We start from the raw sequence: 24,386 nt of genomic DNA on the forward strand, positions 1-24,386 counted from the left end.
AGGGCCCTGCCAAGAGTCGCAATGTTGTAGTCAACTCTTAAGAAGGTGATCTACAAACAGCTGGACTCTTAGGCTTACATGCTAAGGGGGTAAAGGGGATAGCAATGGAGGAGAGGAACTGGTATAAAGAAAGGTTAGCATAGGTTGTATGCATCCCTGAACAGTAGAGTCTTTAGGGAGCACTTGAAGCTTTCAAAACTAGGGGAGAGTCTTGTTGAGCGAGGCAGAGAGTTCCACAAGATGGGAGCCAGTCTGGAGAAGTCCTGTAAATGGGAGTATGAGGAGGTAACAATAGAGGAGGAGAGTAGGAGGTCATGAGCAGAGTGAAAGGGACAGGAGGGAAAGTAGGTTGATGTTTTTTAAAGGTAGTTATGTTTTCATTTTTTAAAGTTAGGGTAGTCTATTTTGGGTTAGGTTAGGTGGTTTAGATGTTAGTGGGTTACTTTGCGTTGGGGGGCTGGTGGATTAGGGGTTAATAGTGTAGCGCAGACTTTGTGGTGGGCTATGTGGTGGTTTAGGGGTTATTAGAGTAGGGGTCTTATGGCATTTCAGGTTAGCGTGCGAGTAGGGTGTTTAGGTTTTTTTTCTCTCACTTTTTTGGCTCCATTGACTTCTATGGAGCAGTAGGTTATCGCGCGGTAATTAAAGTTCGGCTTTTTGTGCAAGTCAGGTTAGCGCTCTAGAGATAACTTTTTACTTTAAGCTCGTAATACCAGCGCAACCCGACTTGCGCAAACAGTTTACTGCTGGCGCAGTTAGCGATCTAGCAAAATCCCTTATTTAACGCTCCACTTGTAATCTAGCCCTATGGGTTTGTATCATTGGTAAACAAGCTGACAACTGAAGTCATGTAATCCACTATGTGGGTGTGGCTAATGTTGATGTCACTACATTGCATTCATTGTCACGCAAAAGGAAAAACAATTAACTTCAAGCAAGCACCAAATGCTCTTTATTTTTACACTATCATTATTTTATGAGCATGTGTGTTGGAAGAACCTATCACCTTTAAAACCGCAAACAAGAAATAATAATGAGGCGTTTGTACTGGTTCTCAGTCAGAGGCAGTTTATTTTAACTTTGATTTACATTTATAAGCAGCTTTGACAGGAGTTTTGATTCATTAAGTTGCCTTCAGTTCAAAAAAATCATAAAACCTCTGTCACCTTCAAACTTAATGTACTTTGTCCCCAACAAAACATATGAAAATATAATTTAAGCACACTTTTCACAGACACAGTACAATACATTCACTATACACAGTATAACAAAATAGTCCCATCCTTACCTGGTTAATAATACTGTCACAATGGGTAGGTAAATAGAAACTTGAATTTCAGTTTTATAGCTGAAAAGAATTTACATGCAACAATGACATTATTTTACAACTGTTTAGCTGTTGAGCTAACATCCTGCCTGGAATAAAAAGAACTTGGCTAAAAAGATACGTTTTTGTAGTGCTGCCAACACTGCAGCAGATAGCACATAGCCAAATAGGGCTTGTTCTTCACATGTCTGGATCACCCTGCACAGAAGGGGAGTCTATTCAGCAATTAGAAGCAAATGTAAACTCTTAATCACTTTATTCACAGTTGTAACATTTAAGCAGTACACTTTTTTTTCCCTTTGGATTTATGTTGGTTATAGATGAGACACTGAATCTTAAACAGACTAATAACCTTAAAGGGGCATTAAAGTGATACACTAAATTTGTATGTACCACGTAGGAGTACTACATTACAGGGGCGCGTTTAAAACTGTGTTTTTTCATGCACATTTTAAATAAAGCTTATTTTGTTTTATTATCCTATTATTAAAAAAAATAGGCCGTAAATGCTACAGACAATTAGAGGCCCAAGTATTTGAGCCACTATTGTCAATGGCAGCATCCGCAAGAGCTTATTTCCTCTGGGAAGAGAAAAACTGTCCATATTCTCCCCTGAGGCAATAAGAACCCTGGGATGAGCCACCATACAGGTTCTGATTGGCTCTAGCAACCTCCGTCTATTTTTAAGGGGAAATATCATTGCTGGGGGCAGTCTAGAACCTGCAATGTAACCTAAAATGTGGCTAAATGTAACATACATATTATTGTATATGCTTCCCTGTACTACTCCCTTCCTATGGGTAGTAACATGATCACTTTAATGGCCATTTAATACCAGCTGTTTTCATGCTATAATTTAAATAAAGCTGCTACACATTGTTCTGGTATTGTTAGGTTTAGGAAAGCTAGTGATATTCACCATGTTTTCTTATTATATTCTAATAATAATTTCTTGCTTATCGTTTTCATCTTGTTTCTTCATTTAACATTTTGTATTGAGTTGTACTGAGGTTTGTTTTTGGCAAATTGATACAGCAACAAAGTACTGAACATGAAAAGCTCTTTAGTGTAGCAAACTGTTCTAGTTACACATTAATCGGAATCACATCCACTCTGCCTGCAGAATAGATACTGATAGATCCAGAAAGAGACTTTACCATGGTAGTTTTGTCATTTTAAAGGGATATGAACTCCTTATGAAAATTTTTGGGTTTCATATCCCTTTAATAACTTTTTTTTTTTTCACAAATGGAAAATGAAGGCTGTGTACATGATGCATTTTTTTAAGCAAAACCAGAATCACATTACTGCACTGTGTGCCATAATAACTGACAGTTAGTTGAGTGCTTTGTTTCAAGAGGCCTCGCTAGTTTGCTGAATAATAAATATTAAAGGGCTTCCCTAAAACATTAAAAACAACTCCAAACTTCTAGGCTATTCCGGTAATGTATGATCCAGACATGTGACTGCAAGGCAGTTGGACTATGCTTTGACCACCCGGCACATAGTACTTAAAGGGGCATGAAACCCAATTTTTTTCTTTCATGATTCAGACAGAGCATGCACTTTTAAGCAACTTTCTAATTTACTCCTATTATCAATTTTTCACGCTCTATCTGAATTATAAAAGAAACAATTTGGGTTTGATAGCCCTTTAATTCCAAGTCATCTGGAATGTCAGCTCAGCAAAGTGACCTGTAAGACTTAACATAACTTTATTTGGAATGAAATAAACATTACAAGGCAGTAAAAAATACATACAAAATAATAAATTGTGTACAAAGAACATCAAAGGAGAGTCACTTTAAATTCCCTTCCAACGGTCGTGCCTCCTATCCATGTGCTTAGAACTTGGGAGCAGCCTATATGCACGCTCAGTACAGTAGCTGCAATTATTGGCATTGCAGACAGCATTACCTTGGTTGGCAATAGAGAACTACAAAGTGCTTTTTAAACTCCATCAAAGGATGAAGAGTTGTGTTTCACAATAAAAGAAAACCAATCTCAAAAATGAAATTTACACTTTAAGCAGTTTTGCAGGTTTCTACCAACAGTAGCAGAACTATCCAGTTATTGGTAACATTACTGACTATATATATATATATATATAAATATGTACAAATAAAAGCATAAGTACCTTGCAGACACATCACTTCAGGATGGTTTTATTGGAGCAGGCAAAATGCAAATCAAAGTGCTATATAACCATTAAAAATATGTTTTTGTCATTAAAACTGCAAACATAAAAATATTTTTGGTATTTTATGGCATTTTCTTTTATGTTCACCTCAGGAAGTGAGGGATTTTAATACTTTGGGCACTCAGCATATAGTAATAAAACAAACTAGTATGCTTTTTACGCCACAAGTCAATGCTAAAATGTACATATCTTGTTCATATAAAATGAACTAAGGCCAATGTTTTATGTAACCCTTGGATGCCCAGGAGTGTAGCACCCTATATGTATAAATATATATATATATATATATATATATAATGGGTCATTTCACTCATGGGGATATGGTATGAACAGTTCTGTTTCCAGCTTTTGGTGAAACCTGCAATGCTACAGAAAGTAATAACGCATTTCACTGCATTTATGAAAGAGGAAAAAGGGAGAAACTTTTTTATCTGAGAACTTGGTCCAAGAAAGAAAGTTGGGTGCAAACCGAATCATTACCCGACTATGGTAACTGTAAAACAGTGACCTTTCATAACACTGAAAATAATATTTTTTTTTGTCTTTCATTTTTTTTCTTTTTTGCTAATCGCAAAAAATTAGATTTTTAGCACTTTGGCTGATAAAGAGGAAAACACAAAACAACTGAAGAAAAAATACTATGCAAGATAATATGAAAACACAGCAAGCGCAACCTTTATATGTATGTTATTTAAGTATGAAAATATTTTATTATACGTTAAACATTCTTATTTATAGCACAGATAACCTATGCAACTGATACCTAAAATACTGAGTTTTTAAGTAAGGCAGGTCAAGGAATCTAAAAAAAATGGTGATAATTTGGTATTAAATGCACAGTAAACTCCACTAAAATCCTATAAAGGGGAATTTCCATCAGTTTCTATATAAAGTTATAACGGTACGTGTTTTTTAAAACTGATTTCTTTCATTATTTTGTACTTACTAGAGGGCTCCTATAAGGAGAAATTAAGATGTCTATAATTGCACGACCATGCTCGTCTTGCTTATCCCTGCCAAGAAAAGAACCATGAATTCTGCCTCTTTACATAGTTTGGAGGTCATGTGACATCCATGGGCTTTGGAAGTGCAGCAAACATCTCATTTTCACTGAAAGAACCATCTAATAAAATGTAATCAATATACTACTGATTTTTAACTGAAAATGCATCATTACAGTGTATTAGAACAAAGCAGTAGTGCCCCTCTAAAAGATTAAAGGGTTAACATGTTACAAAATGTAAATGACTTATGTGTTCACCCTCTTTGCTCCTGGCCTGTAATGCTCTTTAGGCTACCTTGTTAGCAAAGTAGCTCTTAATATAATTTCAGTGCTAAGATGTCTTCCATTCACAAGTAACACTTGCCAAATAATATCTTATGCATCCAACTAAATCTCCCCTCCCCCCTTGGGCTACAGAGAAACATTTGTTTTTCCTCATAAATCTTGTCTTTCTATTAATAGGTTTATAACTGTAGCACCTTAAGAAAGTGATGAAAATGGGCATGGCGGTTAATGTGCAATTTTATAAAAAGGATTTTCTTTAGGAACCTAAGCCATTCCACAATGATTGGAATCGTTTGTTTAAAGCATGCACTGAATGTCACGTTTCATAGGAGTTTCAGTGCTTCCCATGAAATATAACAGAAAGGACAAAATAACAAATAAAATAAGGGTGGCTGTTTTGAAAATCAGCATCTGCTGGTGAGGGTTTCTTGGCACAGATGTATTTAGCTTTTATTGCTGCATCTTCCTGATGATCTCGGCAGAGACAGGAGGGTGGAAATTGATTGTGTGGTGACGAAGACCCTGAGATGTCTTGTAACTCTTCCCGCAGCGACATTTGAAAGGTTTACGGACACGGATTTGAGTTCTGTGGCCATTCTTGGCATGGTACTTAATACCGTTTACATTCTGTGGGTGAGAAGAGAAAATACAGATGTTTATCACAATCATCTCTGGCCTGTCGTTCTGTATTACATATCCACAATAATAAACTAAACCACCTGAATGTGCCAGGGTACGTGCTGGTGACTGGTAACTTTCTACTTGTACAATTGTGTTATACAGCAAAATATGACATTGTGTTTAGATGTAATACATCTTTGTTCAAAGTAAAATATTTACAAATACTGAGTTGTTTTTAAGAAGATGTAGCTGAGACCACCACATTAGTAAATACCCCTTTACTAATAAAGCACAGAGCCACATCTATTACTAACAAAAGACATGAAATAAGAACTGACTTATGCTGCTACACAATAGTTATACAACCTACCACAAACATGTAACAACATTCACAGAATCTGACCAATCAAAGTGTCTCATGTTTATGAACTAATATATGTGATTGGCTTTTAGTTATATGCGATTGGCTTTTAGTTATAGTATACAACAATCACGCACGTACATTTAGTGAAAGAGTACAGATTTATCAAGGACCAGTCTCTGACTAAAGGGACATTTAACTCTCTGGATTTTATGTAATAATTCTGCTTATTCCACACAATAAGGGGGGCCAAGAGCAAATTCTGACGCAGATCAGCAGCTGACTTGGCAATTTGCAGCATGTGGTGTGGAACAAGCACAATTATTACACAATAACAAGAGGTGTTGAATATCCCTTTAAATTTTAAGCAAAGACAATGTTTGAGATTTTTTTTCATTTAAAGGGATAAGTTATAATACTTCTTGTAATATGTAAATGTTACCATTATATCATCAGGATGTCTTCTGGGAGCAGCACGCACAGATTTATATGAAAGCGCTGTATAATTAGTCTAATTGTGCCAGAAACAACATTGTTTAGTGTTTAAACTCTTATTGCTCATGCCCAGAGGCTCTGGCACTATATGTAGGGTGTCACTTTCTGAGATGACAGTCACAACTATAAAATTGTACCGCAAGTTAAACTATTGTTTGTTTTTACCATAAATAAAGGTTTTGGACAAAGCATCAACATTTTGTCTGCAGTGCACATTAACCAATCTTTTTTCCCCCTTTTATTATTCAGATAGAGCATAGAATTAAAGGGACAGTCTACCATAGAATTGTTATTGTTTTAAAAGATAGATAATCCCTTTATTACCCATTCCCCAGTTTTGCATAACCAACACAGTTATATTAATATACTTTTTTCCTCTGTGATTACCTTGTATCTAGGAACCTTCCTCCAGCCCCCTGATCACATGACTGTGACTGTTTATTATCTATTGTCTTAAATTTAGCATTGTTTTGTGCTAGATCTTAAATAACCCTCTGTGCCTGAACACAGTGTTATCTATATGGCCCACGTGTACTTTCTGTCTCTTTGTGTTGAAAAGAGATTTAAAAAGCCTGTGATAAGAGGCAGCCCTCAAAGGCTTAGACATTAGCATATGAGCCTGCCTATGTTTAGTTTAAACTAAGAATACCAAGAGAAAAAAGCAAATTTGATTATAAAAGTAAATTGGAAAGTTGATTAAAATTAAAAGTCCTATCTGAATAATGAAAGTTTAATTTATACTAGACTGTCCCTTTAAACAACTTTCTAACGTACTTCTACTATCAAATTTGCTTAAGTCTCTTGGTATCCTTTGTTGAGGAAACAGCAATTCACTACTGGGAGCTAGCTGAACACAGGTGAGCCAATGATGAGAGGCATATATGTGCAGCCATCAATCAGTAGCTATCTCCTTGTAGTGCATTGGTGCTCCTGAGCCTATCTATGTATTTCTTTTAACAAAAGATACCAAGGGAACAAAACAAATGAAATAATGGAAGTAAATTGAAAGCTCTATTTGAATTATACAAGTTACATTTTTACTTTACTGTTCCTTTAGTATAGTCTTGTTTAATGCTTAAAGGGACATTAAACTGCTGAGCACAATTACAAAATAATGTTATGGTATTTCCTCCTGTTCTTGCAGCTAAAGGTGCCAGATGCTGAAGCTCTGCCGCTTCATACCAGGTCTCACCAGCTTAGGTATTGTTACACCATGTGACAGAAGCAGAGCACACGCAGTGATTTTGTCGCTTTCTGATAGCTATATGATTTGCTTGGGGTTAGTGTGCATGATAGAGAATGTGAGCTTTACATTTGTAACACAAAATATATTAAAGCAAAAGTATTTAGAAATAATATAGAGCAATGCAGCCTCTGCAAAACTGTGAAGCTGCTGCACTGTAACATGCTAGTTATCCTGAGGCAGATTATATAATCTGTAAATGCAAACTGTCACAGGCTGTGAGAATACCTGTGCTCCAAGATGGCAGCCACCAGTACAAAGTACTAGATGGCAGCCCCCAGGACAAAGTACAAGATGGCAGCCGCCAGTACAAAGTACTAGATGGCAGCCCCCAGGACAAAGTACAAGATGGCAGCCCCCAGGACAAAGTACAAGATGGCAGCCCCCAGGACAAAGTACAAGATGGCAGCCCCCAGTACAAGATGGCAGCCCCCAGGACAAAGTACAAGATGGCAGCCCCCAGTACAAAGTACAAGATGGCAGCCCCCAGGACAAAGTACAAGATGGCAGCCCCCAGGACAAAGTACAAGATGGCAGCCCCCAGTACAAAGTACAAGATGGCAGCCCCCAGGACAAAGTACAAGATGGCAGCCCCCAGTACAAAGTACTAGATGGCAGCCCCCAGGACAAAGTACAAGATGGCAGCCGCCAGTACAAAGTACTAGATGGCAGCCCCCAGGACAAAGTACAAGATGGCAGCCCCCAGGACAAAGTACAAGATGGCAGCCCCCAGTACAAAGTACAAGATGGCAGCCCCCAGGACAAAGTACAAGATGGCAGCCCCCAGGACAAAGTACAAGATGGCAGCCCCCAGGACAAAGTACAAGATGGCAGCCCCCAGTACAAGATGGCAGCCCCCAGTACAAAGTACAAGATGGCAGCCTCCAGTACAAAGTACAAGATGGCAGCCCCCAGTACAAAGTACAAGATGGCAGCCCCCATTACAAAGAGGCTGAGCTTCACCATTTGGCAACTTTAAGGAGTTTAAATAGGAGAACTTTTTTTAAGGGAACATGAAATCGAATATTTTTATTTTATGATTCAGATAGAACATATATTTTTAAACATATTTCCATTTTACTTCTATTATTCATTTTGCTTCATTTTATTGGTATCCTTTTTTGAAGGAGCAACAATGCATTACAGGGAGCAAGTTGAAAACATCAGTAAGCCAATGAGAAGAGGCATATATGTGCAGCCACTAATCAGCAGCTAGCTCCAAGCTCCTAAACCTACCTAGCTATACTTTCCAACAAATGATACCAAGAGAACTAAGCAAATTAGATAATAGAAGTAAATTGAAGAGTTGTTTAAAAGTGTATGTTCAGTCTGAATCATGAAAAAGAAAAAAACATAAATTATGCTTACCTGATAATTTACTTTTCTTGTGATGGAAAGAGTCCACAGCTGCATTCATTACTTTTGGGAAATAAGAACCTGGCAACCAGGAGGAGGCAAAGACAACCCAGCCAAAGGTTTAAATACTCCTCCCACTCCCCTCATCCCCCAGCCATTCTGCCGAGGAACAAGGAACAGTAGAAGAAATATCCCGTAAATGCCCCACATAAAATTACGGGTGGGGATCTGTGGACTCTTTCCATCAGAAAGAAATTATCAGGTAAGCATAATTTAGGTTTTTCTTCTTAAATGGAAAGAGTCCACAGCTGCATTCATTACTTTTGGGAAAACAATACCCAAGCTATAGAGGACACTGAATGCCAAGAAGGGAGGGTACAATAGGCGGCCCATACTGAGGGCACCAGGCCTGAACCTCTCCCCAATAAAAAATCCTGCTTCGTCCGAAGCCGAGAACATTTTTACTTTTTATGTGTTTTTAAAGGAAAAGCCCCAAGGACACTGACTCGCAGCTAGCCCAGAGCCAAACTAGAAACCCCAAAACGGACTCGACTGAGCCAACAGTCCACCAAGAGACACCGTCGCCCAACAGATGGTCCCCCACCTTTTACCCCTCACAAATTAAGGGGATACCAGCCGAAACCCCCAAGGGGACGAGGCAAAGGAGAACTGAGGAACCAAAAGGTCCCTTAATACAAAAAAAGAAAACCTCCAAGAGGGGGCCCAGCTCACAGAGACCCAAATGGACCCAAACAGGGATAGGAGGCCACGCCTATACAAGCGAAACCCGGGATAAGACCGGGCACAGAGACATAAAGTTTAATTTATACTAGACTGTCCCTTTAAACAACTTTCTAATGTACTTCTACTATCAAATTTGCTTAAGTCTATTGGTATCCTTTGTTGAGGAAACAGCAATTCACTACTGGGAGCTAGCTGAACACAGGTGAGCCAATGATGAGAGGCATATATGTGCAGCCATCAATCAGTAGCTATCTCCTTGTAGTGCATTGGTGCTCCTGAGCCTATCTAGGTATTTCTTTTAACAAAAGATACCAAGGGAACAAAACAAATGAAATAATGGAAGTAAATTGAAAGCTCTATTTGAATTATACAAGTTACATTTTTACTTTACTGTTCCTTTAGTATAGTCTTGTTTAATGCTTAAAGAGACATTAAACTGCTGAGCACAATTACAAAATAATGTTATGGTATTTCCTCCTGTTCTTGCAGCTAAAGGTGCCAGATGCTGAAGCTCTGCCGCTTCATACCAGGTCTCACCAGCTTAGGTATTGTTACACCATGTGACAGAAGCAGAGCACACGCAGTGATTTTGTCGCTTTCTGATAGCTATATGATTTGCTTGGGGTTAGTGTGCATGATAGAGAATGTGAGCTTTACATTTCTAACACAAAATATATTAAAGCAAAAGTATTTAGAAATAATATAGAGCAATGCAGCCTCTGCAAAACTGTGAAGCTGCTGCACTGTAACATGCTAGTTATCCTGAGGCAGATTATATAATCTGTAAATGCAAACTGTCACAGGCTGTGAGAATACCTGTGCTCCAAGATGGCAGCCCCCAGTACAAAGTACAAGATGGCAGCCGCCAGTACAAAGTACTAGATGGCAGCCCCCAGTACAAAGTACAAGATGGCAGCCCCCAGGACAAAGTACAAGATGGCAGCCCCCAGGACAAAGTACAAGATGGCAGCCCCCAGGACAAAGTACAAGATGGCAGCCCCCAGTACAAAGTACAAGATGGCAGCTCCCAGTACAAAGTACAAGATGACAAGAAGGGAGGGTACAATAGGCGGCCCATACTGAGGGCACCAGGCCTGAACCTCTCCCCAATAAAAAATCCTGCTTCGTCCGAAGCCGAGAAAATTTTTACTTTTTATTTGTTTTTAAAGGAAAAGCCCCAAGGACACTGACTCGCAGCTAGCCCAGAGCCAAACTAGAAACCCCAAAACGGACTCGACTGAGCCAACAGTCCACCAAGAGACACCGTCGCCCAATAGATGGTCCCCCACCTTTTACCCCTCACAAATAAAGGGGATACCAGCCGAAACCCCCAAGGGGACGAGGCAAAGGAGAACTGAGGAACCAAAAGGTCCCTTAATACAAAAAAAGAAAACCTCCAAGAGGGGGCCCAGCTCACAGAGACCTAAATGGACCCAAACAGGGATAGGAGGCCACGCCTATACAAGCGAAACCCGGGATAAGACCGGGCACAGAGACATAAAGTTTAATTTATACTAGACTGTCCCTTTAAACAACTTTCTAACGTACTTCTACTATCAAATTTGCTTAAGTCTCTTGGTATCCTACTGGGAGCTAGCTGAACACAGGTGAGCCAATGATGAGACCCAAATGGACCCAAACAGGGATAGGAGGCCACGCCTATACAAGCGAAACCCGGGATAAGACCGGGCACAGAGACATAAAAGACATCTCTCCAACATCCTGCAAACATGGAATGCAACTAAAGAGGCAAAGTCCTCCTAGTGTTTGACCATAGAATACCCAAGCATTCGACCATGAAAAAGTGTGTAATACACCCAGGTGAAAAACCCCAAGTTTGAGAACACAGAGTCCATAACAGGATGACACAGGTACTTGCGAGGAAGAAGAAGCAGTCATCAAGAACAGACGGCAAGAGCAACCCCCGGACAGAGGGCACGCTCCAGGCAACCTAAGTCGCCGGATTTACAGGGGAACACAAAACCTCAATTGAGGCCCCCCGAGAAGGAGAGTATACCCTCAGAACCCGAAGGAAGAGTAACCCCTCTTCTGAAAATAATGGAGCAAGTTGAAAGGAAGATCTATACCCTAGCAAACTAAGCTAACAGGATAGACTCAACAAAGCTCACACATCCAGAGGAGACTGCGACCCGAACGCAGCGCCTTAGACCACTCGGCCATCCTGACCTGCAGACCCACACCCAGCTGAACTAACCCAGTCTCAGGGATCTAAGACAGGGGAACAAAAGAATCCCGAAACAGGTACAGGAACGAGTGTAAGGATAGCACAGCCATCTCCACAGAGTACAAGTACAACCCGACCAATCACACCTTTCCACCTCCCATCCAGGAGAAGCCACAAGCAAGGACTCCGTCTCCATAGGGAGAATATCTCCTAAAGAAAAAGGATGATGCCGGAAGGGCAACAACTGTCCTCAAGGCCCGAAGCCACCGGCTAATGGGAAGATAAATCCCCAACACAGATGTCCTAGAAAAGGACCTCCCTACAAGTAGCTCGCCAAGCAGTGGCACAGCCAACCCATTCGCCTGCAGAGCAGGGAATCCACGGGAACACTAGCAAGCTGACCAGGGGAATGCAACCCTAAGGCGCACCAGAAATTGGACATCCAGCGCCAGCAGCTGAGTATGAACCAACAACCCTTGAGGGGCAAGCCAAACAGCTAACCACTAGAAGACATGGGCTACTCTGTGGCAAAGAGAAAAAATACTCAGAAAACCTGGCCACCCACGAACAGGTCAGGTAGATGGAGCAAGGACATAGCCCAAGTTCCCACTACCGGGGAACACCCCAACCAACCCTAAGATCCAAAATTCCAAAACTGGGTCAGGAAAAAGGCCAAGCGAAGCTTCAGCAACCAGAAGTTTCAGGGAGAAAAACAGGTCCGGGCACCTAATAGTTCAGGCAAACCTTACCCTAGTACTAAACACCCCAATTGGCCAAAAAGCCAGATACAATGGATATGGATGCATATCCAGAGAATATGGATAGCGAGAAGAACTCGAAAGCCCCAACTAAAGGAAGGCACCACCCCTAGCTAAAGTCCAACGCCCCAAGGAGCAAGGCTAGAAGACGTATGAAGATACTTCTCAAAGCCTCAGGACAACCAAGGAATACCTTGAGGTCAAAAAAATTCTATTAGCAGGACTAGTCTCCCTATCACCTCCGCACAAGCAGAGGACACAAGGAAGAAAAAGCACTAAGCCTACCCACCTTTAAAAAGCCCTGAGCTAAACAAACTCCCCGCAGGGAACAACCATCACCCGGAAACACAGATCCCTAAAAGGAGATCCAACTCACCCGGAGACAATGGAAACAAAGGTCTCTTATAACTCAGACAGACAGTACACGTCAAAGAGTAAGAGCTGCATCTAGATACACTATAAACAGCTTACGCATACACCTGTAAGGTGTCAAGAGCTGCAACTGGTTTCAAACTGCAAACCTTCCGCATGCTAGACAGCTATCCTGTACAAGCTGTAGGATCAAGCCCAAAAGGACAAATCCAGAGGCCTAAAAATGAACGACAAACCGCTCAACTGCGGTAAGGGGCGTTAAGCCCACCAACCCTCCACCACATGGGGGAGGAAAACTCTAGGTTCTGATGAAATCAGAGTGACGCAGTGGGAATCTCCCCTGCTCGGCCATCTATGACTGAAGGCTATAAGGACTGAAACAATCCTTCCCACCTCACGGACCTCTTGAATGCTTAGTTGAACATGAAAACAATGATAACCTGAGCACTCAGCGCTTCTACCAAACCAGCCGAGTAGAACAGCGCCACGTGTCTGAACAGTCGCAAGACCGATCGAACTCAACAGGACCAGCCTGCACCTAGGGTCCTAACTGGCAAGCTGCATAAATTCTCCCTCATAGGGGAAAAAACAGAAAACCAACATTTTTAACATAGGACTAACATGTCCAAAACAACTTCCGAAGAAGTAATAAAAAATATCAATCCCAGAAGTTCCCGAGGGTAACAAAAACAAATAAAAGACATCCCATTGGATATATATAAAATATAAGGCAACCCGGAGGTTAACGCCCAAAAAGACACAGGTCTACCTGCAGGACCAGCCAAACGGAGCCCTATCTTTTAAAAACTGGGAAAGATCTCAAACAAATGACAATCAGGAGATTACTTCATCCCCACATGTCTAATGAGGTGCACCATTTGAATTAGCAGACTAAAAATCCCTGTATCTGGTAACGATAGGGTCATTCAATAACTGAAAAACATGTCTGAGCAATACACGAAGGCACGCAATGCTGTAACGAAAGGCACAACACTCAGGGACAGTTACACCAGCAGGGAACTGTAGAGGACCTCCCCAAGGCAGAAGGCCCGGGACAATAGAGCATGAGCACATTGTCAAATAAACGTCTGGACTCTGCAGACGAACAATCGCCAACATTATGTGGAAGAGAAAACTTGCTGCAACCTCCGGGGGAACACGCCACTCTGCATGAAGGAATCATAAACTGAGTTACCAGCATGTGTAGAAGTATAAATTGGTAGGGAACTCGCCTCTTGGAGGACGGGACCCCCAGAGGCGGATGGCTCAGCAGACCCTTGATTCCCCGAGCCCGAGGAACTAGGCGCTCTCATATGGCATACGGAACAAAACTGTCAACGAGACCAATCCAAATTCGTCACCGGACACAGAATCTGAAATCATAATAGTCTCAGTATCAGAATCTTCCATAACTGGATAGAGGATATATAAGTATGGACTGGTAGTAGTAAAAACAGAAAACGGCACCTGACACCCCCAATGGCTGGGGCATTCACCACCTCCTATGACCAGACCCCTGCGGACTAGAAAATTTCCTTCGCCACATGGTCGGGAATGCGGAAATGGAAAACGGAACATAACCACGCCCGAACACAAGATGAACCGTACAGTCCAGAAAGCGTGCCCAACCAAAAGGACGCGTTACTTCCAAAGGCCTCAAAGTTCCAAACCACGAGCCCATAAACATCACACATAAGCAGGTTGAATCACATAACAAACATGATTAAAACCCCCCCAGTTCAATAACCCCCCTCAGGAGATATTAACCCTCAATTCCAAGATACTAACAGAGACTCACTGAGACCCTTATATCATGTAGACCCGCAAAGTTGTGGTAGCCTCTCAGGAAAACATTCACATTACAGTACATTGATGATAAAGTAAAATGAAACGATCTTACCGGAATCTACTCCTGCATCTCTGGACTCTAACTTTCATCCAAGTCCTCACTGAGAGACTGACAAGACTACTTAAAACTTCTGTCCCATGCCGAAGAGTACTACTCTCCATAAGAGACAAAAAACAAAAATTAAAAATTCTGACACTTCTCTGCCAACTTCCTGGGACAAAAGGCAAAGAATGACTGGGGGATGAGGGGAGTGGAAGGAGTATTTAAGCCTTTGGCTGGGGTGTCTTTGCCTCCTCCTGGTGGGCAGGTTCTTATTTCCCAAAAGTAATGAATGCAGCTGTGGAAAAAAAAAAAAAAATCCTGCCGCACCTCCTATTTGCCTAGAGAGGTGCCCCAGGAAACCACCGGGTTTTCACCCTTTGAGCTGCTGTATGGCCGGAAAATAAGGGGATCCCTAGACTTGTTGAGAGCCCACTGGGAGGGATTAGCCGGGTAGGAAGGAGCCTCCATTGTGGAGTATGTCCTGAAGTTCAGGGATCGGCTGAAGAACCTCACTGCCATGGTGCGGGAGAACCTTCAGGGCGCTCAAATGAGACAGAAATGGTGGTACGACCGTAACGCTTGTAGTCGAATTCTGACGGTAGGGCAGAGGGTTCTAACCTTGAAGCCTGTCAAAACAGACAAATTACAGGCTTCCTGGCAAGGGCCGTCCCGGGTGGTGGAACAATTGAATAATACCAACTACCTTGTAGAAAAATGCTCCGATGACCGGGTCCAACGGACCTTTCATGTGAACATGCTCAAGGAGTACGTAAAAAGACCCCAAGACGTAGCCACTATCTGTGCTCTGGCTGTGGAAAACTCGGAGAGCCTTCATATGCCGGAGCTCCTCGGGCCGGATGAGACTCCTCAAGGAGTAGCCAATATAATCCTGGATGAGAGGTTAGCGGCTGGACAAAAACAGCAGATCCGGCATTTACTAGAGGATCGCCAGGAGATGTTCTCCAATGTCCCTGGGTACACCACAGCGGCGGTGCACCAAGTGGAAACCCTGGGACAAGCTCCCCTGAGGCAGGCAGCTTACAGAGTACCTGAAGCTGTCAGAAACAGTATGCATCGGGAGCTCCGGGGAATGTTTGACGGCTGTTGTTGAACCGTCCAACAGTCCCTGGGCCTCCCTGGTGGTGCTGGTCCCCAAGAAAGATGGTACTACCCGGTTCTGCATTGACTACCATAATCTCAATGACAGAACCACAACCAACGCCTACCCCATGCCCCGTGTCGATGACCTCTTAGATAGAATCACTAGGGGTGACTTCCTAACTACCCATGGCCTCTGCAAGGGGTATTGGCAGATCCCACTAGACCCTGAATCCATCCCCAAGTCCGCCTTCATCACCCTTTTCGGCCGCTACCAGTTTAAGGTCATGCCGTTTGGGATGAAGAACGCTCCAGCCACCTTTCAGAGGATGGTGGATCGTCTGCTGGATTGCCTCCAAGACTATGCCTGCGCCTACTTGGATGCCATTGCCATCTTTAGCGACACCTGGGAGGACCATTTGATCCACCTGGGCGTCGTTCTAGATCGTCTCAGAGCCACCGAGCTGACCCTGAAGCCTGAAAAATGCACCATACGCCGCTCGGAAGTCCAGTACCTGGGCCAACGAGTGGGCTGAGGGAAGCAGTGACCGGAGCCGGCCAAGGTTGAAGCAGTGGCAAACTGGCCTACTCCTTGAACCAAGACCCAGGTCTAAGCCTTCCTAAGAACTGCCGGCTATTACCGAAGCTTCGCCCCCAATTAATGCACCCTCGCCAAAACCCTGACCGACCTGACTCGTAAAAGACTGCCCCGACAGGTACTGTGGTCCCCAGAATGTGAAAACACCTTTCAGAGCCTCAAGTCTGCCTTGATCTCTGCAGTCGTCCTGGCCGCTCCTAACCCCACCAAAAGTTTTTGTGTCCACACAGATGCCTCCATGTTCGGGTTGTGAGTAGTGCTAAGCCAGGTAGACGAAGAAGGGCAAGACCACCCCGTAGCCTACATCAGTAGGAAGTTGCTGCCCAGGGAGGTAGGCTACGTAACGGTGAAGGAATGCCTAGCACTTGTATGGGTCCTCAAGAAATTGCAACTGTACCTATATGGAAGACCTTTCACTGTCTTCACCGATCACAAACCCCTGGTGTGGCTTAACCGGGTGTCGGGAGATAATGGACGTTTACTAAGGTGGAGTTTATCCCTGCAGCCCTTTACCTTCGACGTTCAGTATAGGCAAGGAAAGAGCAATGGGAATGCAGATGGACTTTCCCGGCAGACTGAAATAGAATTCTCCTCGAACAGCCCCAAGTAGACCCGTGTGAATCTAGCCGGGTCTGCCGAACTGGAAGGGGGGAGTTGTCAGGGATACCGGGCTGCAAGGGTTAAACCCCTACCCCCCTACAACCTCACCCCTGTTGTTTCTCAGCGGTTTTGGGCTCCTCAGAGCAACCACAATCTCTGTAAGCTTTTGATTGCTTGCTTTGTGTTCTAAACTTGTTAAGAGAAGAGCTGGTTTATGACTGAGAAAACCCTCCTAGGCTGGCCAGGCTCCTGGAACTCCCGGTCGGCCGCCTCACAACGGACACCAGCCTAACCCCTCTCAGGCTGGCCGGGCTCCTGGAACTCCCGGTCGGCCACAGAACAGCAGGACACCCGCTAACTTTACCCCTGGTCGCTTCAAGCAACCATTTGCTCCAGAGCTCCGCTCTTTTGGGGATTAGTAGCCCCTAGGGAGGACAAGAGGTGGGGGGATTACCGGGGGGGGGGGGTGTTCATTGGGAACTGGGGTTTTTTGACACCCCCTACTTCCATAACTTCAACGGGCTGTATCTCCGGTCCCCAGTGACAAATCAAGCCGCCTTTTGGACTGTGGCATCTGGGGACCGATAGCTTTAAAATGACACCCTGGAAGTGCCGCCGCTCCCACGGGATCACCCCAAAACTGCCACCCCTGTGTTCTGTGGGACTGTGGCTGCTATGGAGGTGCCGGTCTGTCTGGAGGGGCGGGTAAATTGTGGGATTGTCCAGTATTTTATCAAGATGAGCTTTGTGTATAAAAGGAGTGTGTGTTTTCAATAAAATTAGTTCCTGTTTCACCTGAATGCTAGTATGTCTAGTTATTTGGGTGGGCTCCTGCTAAAATCACTTTCCTGGGCTACATAGGAGCTTGTTCCAGGCAAAGGAAGGACCGTCTGGCAGAGCTACCTAGTCTGGGTAGCCAGAGTCTGCCACAGGGTGGGACCTTGAATACTGTTGCTGTTGGGCATCAGGGGTGGCTACAGGCTGTTGTCACTTGTCAGCTACAGTCTGAATCATGAAAAAGAAAAATATCAGGTTTAATGTCCCTTTAAAAATATCTGCAGGAACAGGAGGAAAAAGAATAGCATGTTAAATAGCAATCATGCTAGTGTACTTGTGCCCAGCAGTGTAATGTCCCTTTAAGAGTTGCTTATACATAGGTAAAGCATCATGATATTGTTCCATGTGGACTGAAACTGGTTTTAACTAAGGGGCATGTCAAATAACAGATTTATCCCTATATATAGGATTCTGCATGTCTATGTTTCTAATAACAAATGACAAGCCGAGTCCTTATTGTGATACTGGTACATCTAACCAGACTCTAAACCGTGTACCTTGTGAATGAATACTTGCTTTAAGTTGTATCATACACAGGAAACTAGGACAGAGAAATAGAAACTTTTTTTCTCCATTAAAGGGATAGTAAAGTCAAAATTAAACTTCAATGGTTCAGATAGAGCATACAATTTCAACAACGTTCTAATTTACTTCTATTATCTAAATTGCTTAATTAACCTTTGTTGAAAAGCATCTCAAGCCAGGCTCAGTAGAGCAGCTATACACTACTGGGAGCTAGCTGCTGATTGGTGGCTGCACATATATGCATCTAATAATTGGCTCAACCGATGGGTTCAGCTAGCTCCCAGTATTGTATTGCTGCTTCTTCAACCTACTAAGAGAATCAAGCAAATTTGATAATAGAAGTAAATCAGAAAGTGAGTTGTTGTTTTTTTTAATCGTGGAAGAAAAGAAAATGTTGATTTCATGTCCCTTTAAAGGGACAGTATACACTCATTTTCATATAACTGCATGTAATAGACACTACTATAAAGAATAAGATGCACAGATACTGATATAAAAATCCAGTATAAAATGGTTTAAAAACGTACTTAGAAGCTTTCAGTTTAGCTCTGTTGAAAAGGTAGTTGGAAAGCCCACTGCAAGTGGCAAATAAGACACTCCCCCCTCCCTTCTTTTGCATATAAAAAGACCCTTTACACAAACAGGAGCAAGCTGGAGAAGGTAGCTGACAGTATTCAAATAAAACTTTGGGGCTTGGTTAGGAGTCTGAAAATCAGAGCAATGTTCTTTAAAAATAAGCAAAATTATACATTTTTTTTAAATAAAAAAATTATGGGCTCTATAAATAGATCATCTACAAAACATTTATGCAAAGAAAAAATGAGTGTATAATGGCCCTTTAAATGCCAGTTCCCTTAAAAGAAAAAAGAAAAAAAAAATCAAGGTTTATGCAAACATTTGAGAAATTAAATGACATCTTCACCATCATTTGATATTGTTTGGTTCTCTGTGGTGAGTTTGCTAATGTGTGAGAAATGATCAACGAATTAACTTAATTTGTGCTAAATAAATTCTTATTTCTCTTTTCTCTCTTTGCTAACAACTTATGTTCATTAATCCCCTCAGGGCATGTGCTAGGATTTTTGGCCACACAGGCGAGGATAGTTTGCTGCCCCCCCTCCCTCCCCCCCCCGATTACATACCATCCCATTTCTAGTTTAAGGGATATGAAACACTTCTTTTTTTAATCATGATTCAGATGGAGCACAACATTTTAAGCAAATTTCTAATTAACTCCTATTATCACATTTTCTTCGTTCTCTTGGTATCTGTATTTAAAAAGCAGGAATATAAGCTTAGGAGCTGGCCCATTTTTTGTTCAGCATCTGGGTAGTGCTTGCTGATTGGTGGCTAAATTCAAATCAAACAGTGGTTGTGCTGCATAGCAAATCAGACAGTGGTTGTGCTGCATAGCAAATAAGACAGTGGTTGTGCTGCATAGCAAATCAGACAGTGGCTGTGCTGCATAGCACATCAGGCAGTGGTAGTGCAGTGCTGCATATATGTGACTGTATATATATGTATATATAGATATATATATATATATATGTATACTGTATATATATATATATATATATATATATATATATATATATATATATATATATATATACAGTGGGGGGAAAAAGTATTTAGTCAGCCACCAATTGTGCAAGTTCTCCCACTTAAGAAGATGAGAGAGGCCTGTAATTTTCATCATAGGTATACCTCAACTATGAGAGACAAAATGTTAAAACAAATCCAGTCAATCACATTGTCTGATTTGGAAAGAATTTATTTGCAAATGATGGTGGAAAATAAGTATTTGGTCAATATCAAAAGTTTATCTCAATACTTTGTTATATATCCTTTGTTGGCAATGACAGAGGTCAAACGTTTTCTGTAAGTCTTCACAAGGTTGTCACACACTGTTGCTGGTATGTTGGCCCATTCCTGCATGCAGATCTCCTCTAGAGCAGTGATGTTTTGGGGCTGTCGCTGTGTAACACGGACTTTCAACTCCCTCCAAAGGTTTTCTATGGGATTGAGATCTGGAGACTGGCTAGGCCACTCCAGGACCTTGAAATGCTTCATACGAAGTCACTCCTTCGTTGCCCAGGCGGTGTGTTTGGGATCATTGTCATGCTGAAAGACTCAGCCATGTTTCATCTTAAATGCCCTTGCTGATGGAAGGAGGTTTGCACTCAAAATCTCACGATACATGGCCCCATTCATTCTTTCATGTACACGGATCAGTCGCCCTGTTCTCTTTGCAGAGAAACAGCCCCAAAGCATGATGTTGCCACCCCCATGCTTCACAGTAGGTATGGTGTTCTCTCTCCTCCAAACACGACAAGTTGTGTTTCTACCAAACAGTTCTACTTTGGTTTCATCTGACCATATGACATTCTCCCAATCCGCTTCTGGATCATCCAAATGCTCTCTAGCATACTTCAGACGGGCCCAGACATGTACTGGCTTAAGCAGGGGGACACGTCTGGCACTGCAGGATCTGAGTCCCTGGCGGCGTAGTGTGTTACTAATGGTAGCCTTTGTTACGTTGGCCCCAGCTCTCTGCAGGTCAATCACTAGGTCCCCTTGTGTGTTTCTGGGATGTTTGCTCCCCGTTCTTGTGATCATTTTGACCCCACGGGGTGAGATCTTGCGTGGAGCCCCAGATCGAGGGAGATTATCAGTGGTCTTGTCTTCCATTTTCTAATTATTGCTCCCACAGTTGATTTCTTCACACCAAGCTGCTTGCCTATTGCAGATTCAGTCTTCCCAGCCTGGTGCAGGTCTACAATTTTGTTTCTGGTGTCCTTCGACAGCTCTTTGGTCTTCACCATAGTGGAGTTTGGAGTGTGACTGTTTGAGGTTGTGAACATGTGTCTTTTATACTGATAACAAATTCAAACAGGTGCCATTAATACAGGTAATGAGTGGAGGACAGAGAATCCTCTGAAAGAAGAAGATACAGGTCTGTGAGAGCCAGAAATCTTGCTTGTTTGTAGGTGACCAAATACTTATTTTCCACCATAATTTGCAAATAAATTCTTTCCAAATCAGACAATGTGATTGCCCTTTTCGTAACCATGGTGACACATCACACTAATAATTAGATTCCTGTGTTGGGATACCTAGTGTTGATTATCCACAGCTTCTATTCAGATTATGATCTAAAAGTATATTTCTACTAGCAGGATCTCCTGTCCAGCAATGCAATAGTTTGAACACTAGCCATAATTTATAATAAATGTTAGCCATGTATAAGTTCATTGACATGACATAAGCAACCTCTCATGCATTAAGTTATAAAAATAGTATGTACAAACCACATAATGAAAAGAAAGAGCTGTGGGAGGAGAAAGGAACACAATAAGTGCTCATGGTATACACTTTGTTGTTAAAGCTTATATGCTGTGTTTTTGTTTTTTTTTAAATCTTATTGTCATTTTTACTTTATCTTATTGTAAATAAAGTTTTTTTCCCCTGTTAATAACTAAATGCATTTATGAATAAGGCAGTAGGCACCAATATTTTTTTTCATTTTATGTTTTAGATGAAAGTTTCCTGTTAACATCATGAGAATCTCGCCCTCTCAATTAGCGCTATTTTTTAACAACAGTGTATATGAATATGATATATGCATGCCAGCAGGGGCCCATTTAACCCCATCTGTTGCGATGCTTTTGCAATCTGCTGCATCTTCCCTTTACAGTCCTCTGTCTACATGTTAAGGCCCATTGGATTGCATGAGAGGCCACATTTGGCCCCAGGATTCACATAAATCAGTTGTACTGATTTGTCAGCAAGCTCTTCCCTGCATTGCAAAAGCACAGTGGCTAGTGAGCTACAAATAGGATTTGTTTCCATTAGAGTGTGCGCATGTTAATACTGATGCACGTAGAGTGCACGTATGTTAATACTGATGCACGTAGGTTAATACTGATGCATGTATGTTAATACTAATGCACGTAGAGTGCACGTATGTTAATACTGATGCATGTAGGTTAAGACTGATGCACGTATGTTAATACTAATGCACGTAGAGAGCACGTATGTTAATACTGATGCACGTAGAGTGCAAGTATGTTAATACTGATGCACGTAGAGTGCACGTATGTTAATACTAATGCACGTAGAGTGCACGTATGTTAATACTGATGCATGTAGGTTAATACTGATGCACGTATGTTAATACTAATGCACGTAGAGTGCACGTATGTTAATACTGATGCACGTAGAGTGCAAGTATGTTAATACTGATGCACGTAGAGTGCACGTATGTTAATACTAATGCACGTAGAGTGCACTATGTTAATACTAATGCACGTAGAGTGCACGTATGTTAATACTGACGTTCCGCCCAGCACACAGGAAATAAATTGTGCAGAAATGTTGCTCACATTATTCCAATTTCCCAAATTTTTCTAAAATACTATTATTTAGAATAGTTTAAATTATACAAACTGCAAATAGCTAGAATCATGATGTTAGGTGCTTTTATTAATATTATCTACTCATGTAATTGCTTCTTTCAGTGCTATGTTCTATTGACAGATATACATGTATAAATATGTATATATATGTTTATATGTGTGTACATATGTATTTATATATGTATTTACAGACACATATACACATATAAATACATATGTACACACACACACACACACACACACATATATAATATATATAAAATATATTTTTGCAATATTCAGATTTAATATAGTGTTATACTGTGTATTTAAATATAAACGTGTATTTATGAATAAATAGAACACATTCTTCTATGTGAAGAACATTGGAATGTGAAATATTCATATTTTCATGTTGGGTTAGCGCACATGAGAATATGCAATCGGGTTTACGCATTATGGGTGTTTTTTCCCACTTTTTTGCTCCATTGACTTCTATGATGGAATACGTTATGGCACGGCAAGTTCGGCTTTTTGCACGCATCGGGTTAGCGCAAGAGAAAATCCTTTACTTTCAACATGCAATACAAATGCTACACGATGAGTGGAAAAATTGTACTTCTAGTGGCGTTAGCTCTTGAGTGGGAGCATTAAATACTGTTTCACTTGTAATCTGGCCCTTAAAGGGACACTGAACCCAATTTTTTTCTTTCATGATTCAGACAGATCATGCAATTTTAAGCAACTTTCTAATTTACACCTATTATCAATTTTTCTTTGTTCTTTTGCTTTCTTTATTTGAAAAAGAAGGCATCTAAATTTTTTTTTTGGTTCAGAACTATGGAAAGCACTTGTTTATTGGTGGGTGAATTTATCCACCAATCAGCAAGAACAACCCAGTTTGTTCATCAAAAATGGGCCGGCATCTAAACTTACATTCCTGCATTTCAAATAAAGATACAAAGAGAATGAAGACAATTTGATAATAGTAGTGAATTAGAAAGTTGCTTAAAATTGCATGCTCTATCTGAATCACAAAAGAAAATTATTTGTGTTCAGTGTCCCTGTAATGTTTAAAATCAACCAGGAAGTAAATTTGCCCGGATTGTAACTGAACACGTGTAAATGACTTATTAATTTGACCTCAGATGCGCAGCTAAGAAACTGGATGTGCATATAAAGAAGTATTAGCTGGCTGGTCACATTCTAATGTTTTAATCAAGCCAATCGGAAAAAGAGATGTAAACACTTTTTTTCTGCAGTCTTCCAACATATCAAAAGAGTCTGAAATATATTAGAACTGATTAACACCTTGTTGCTGCGATTGTTTTTCAATGGTCAAACCCCACCTCTATTGCCCTCTTTATTTGTAAAGACTATGCCTAAAAATTATAAGCTGAATTTGAATCTAAAGATTTCAGTATTCTGAAAGCTGCAATATCTACTTCACAACGCTGTATTTTTATAGTCAGCCGATGCGCATTACTGAC

At 41.4% G+C, this 24,386-nt stretch overlaps 1 protein-coding gene across 1 annotated transcript in view; it reads right to left on the reverse strand.

The window, feature by feature from the left end:
* Nucleotides 1-1,041: 1,041 nt before the first annotated feature.
* Nucleotides 1,042-24,386, reverse strand: part of JAZF1 (JAZF zinc finger 1) — a 619,397-nt gene continuing 596,052 nt past the window's right edge. Inside the window, exon 5 of the mRNA XM_053714185.1 lies at nt 1,042-5,442. Coding sequence (XP_053570160.1) covers nt 5,266-5,442 — 177 coding nt within the window. The 3' untranslated portion in view covers nt 1,042-5,265. The remainder of the gene's footprint in view (nt 5,443-24,386) is intronic.

The sequence above is a fragment of the Bombina bombina genome, chromosome 5 (assembly GCF_027579735.1).
Source record: "Bombina bombina isolate aBomBom1 chromosome 5, aBomBom1.pri, whole genome shotgun sequence".
NCBI lineage: Eukaryota > Metazoa > Chordata > Amphibia > Anura > Bombinatoridae > Bombina > Bombina bombina.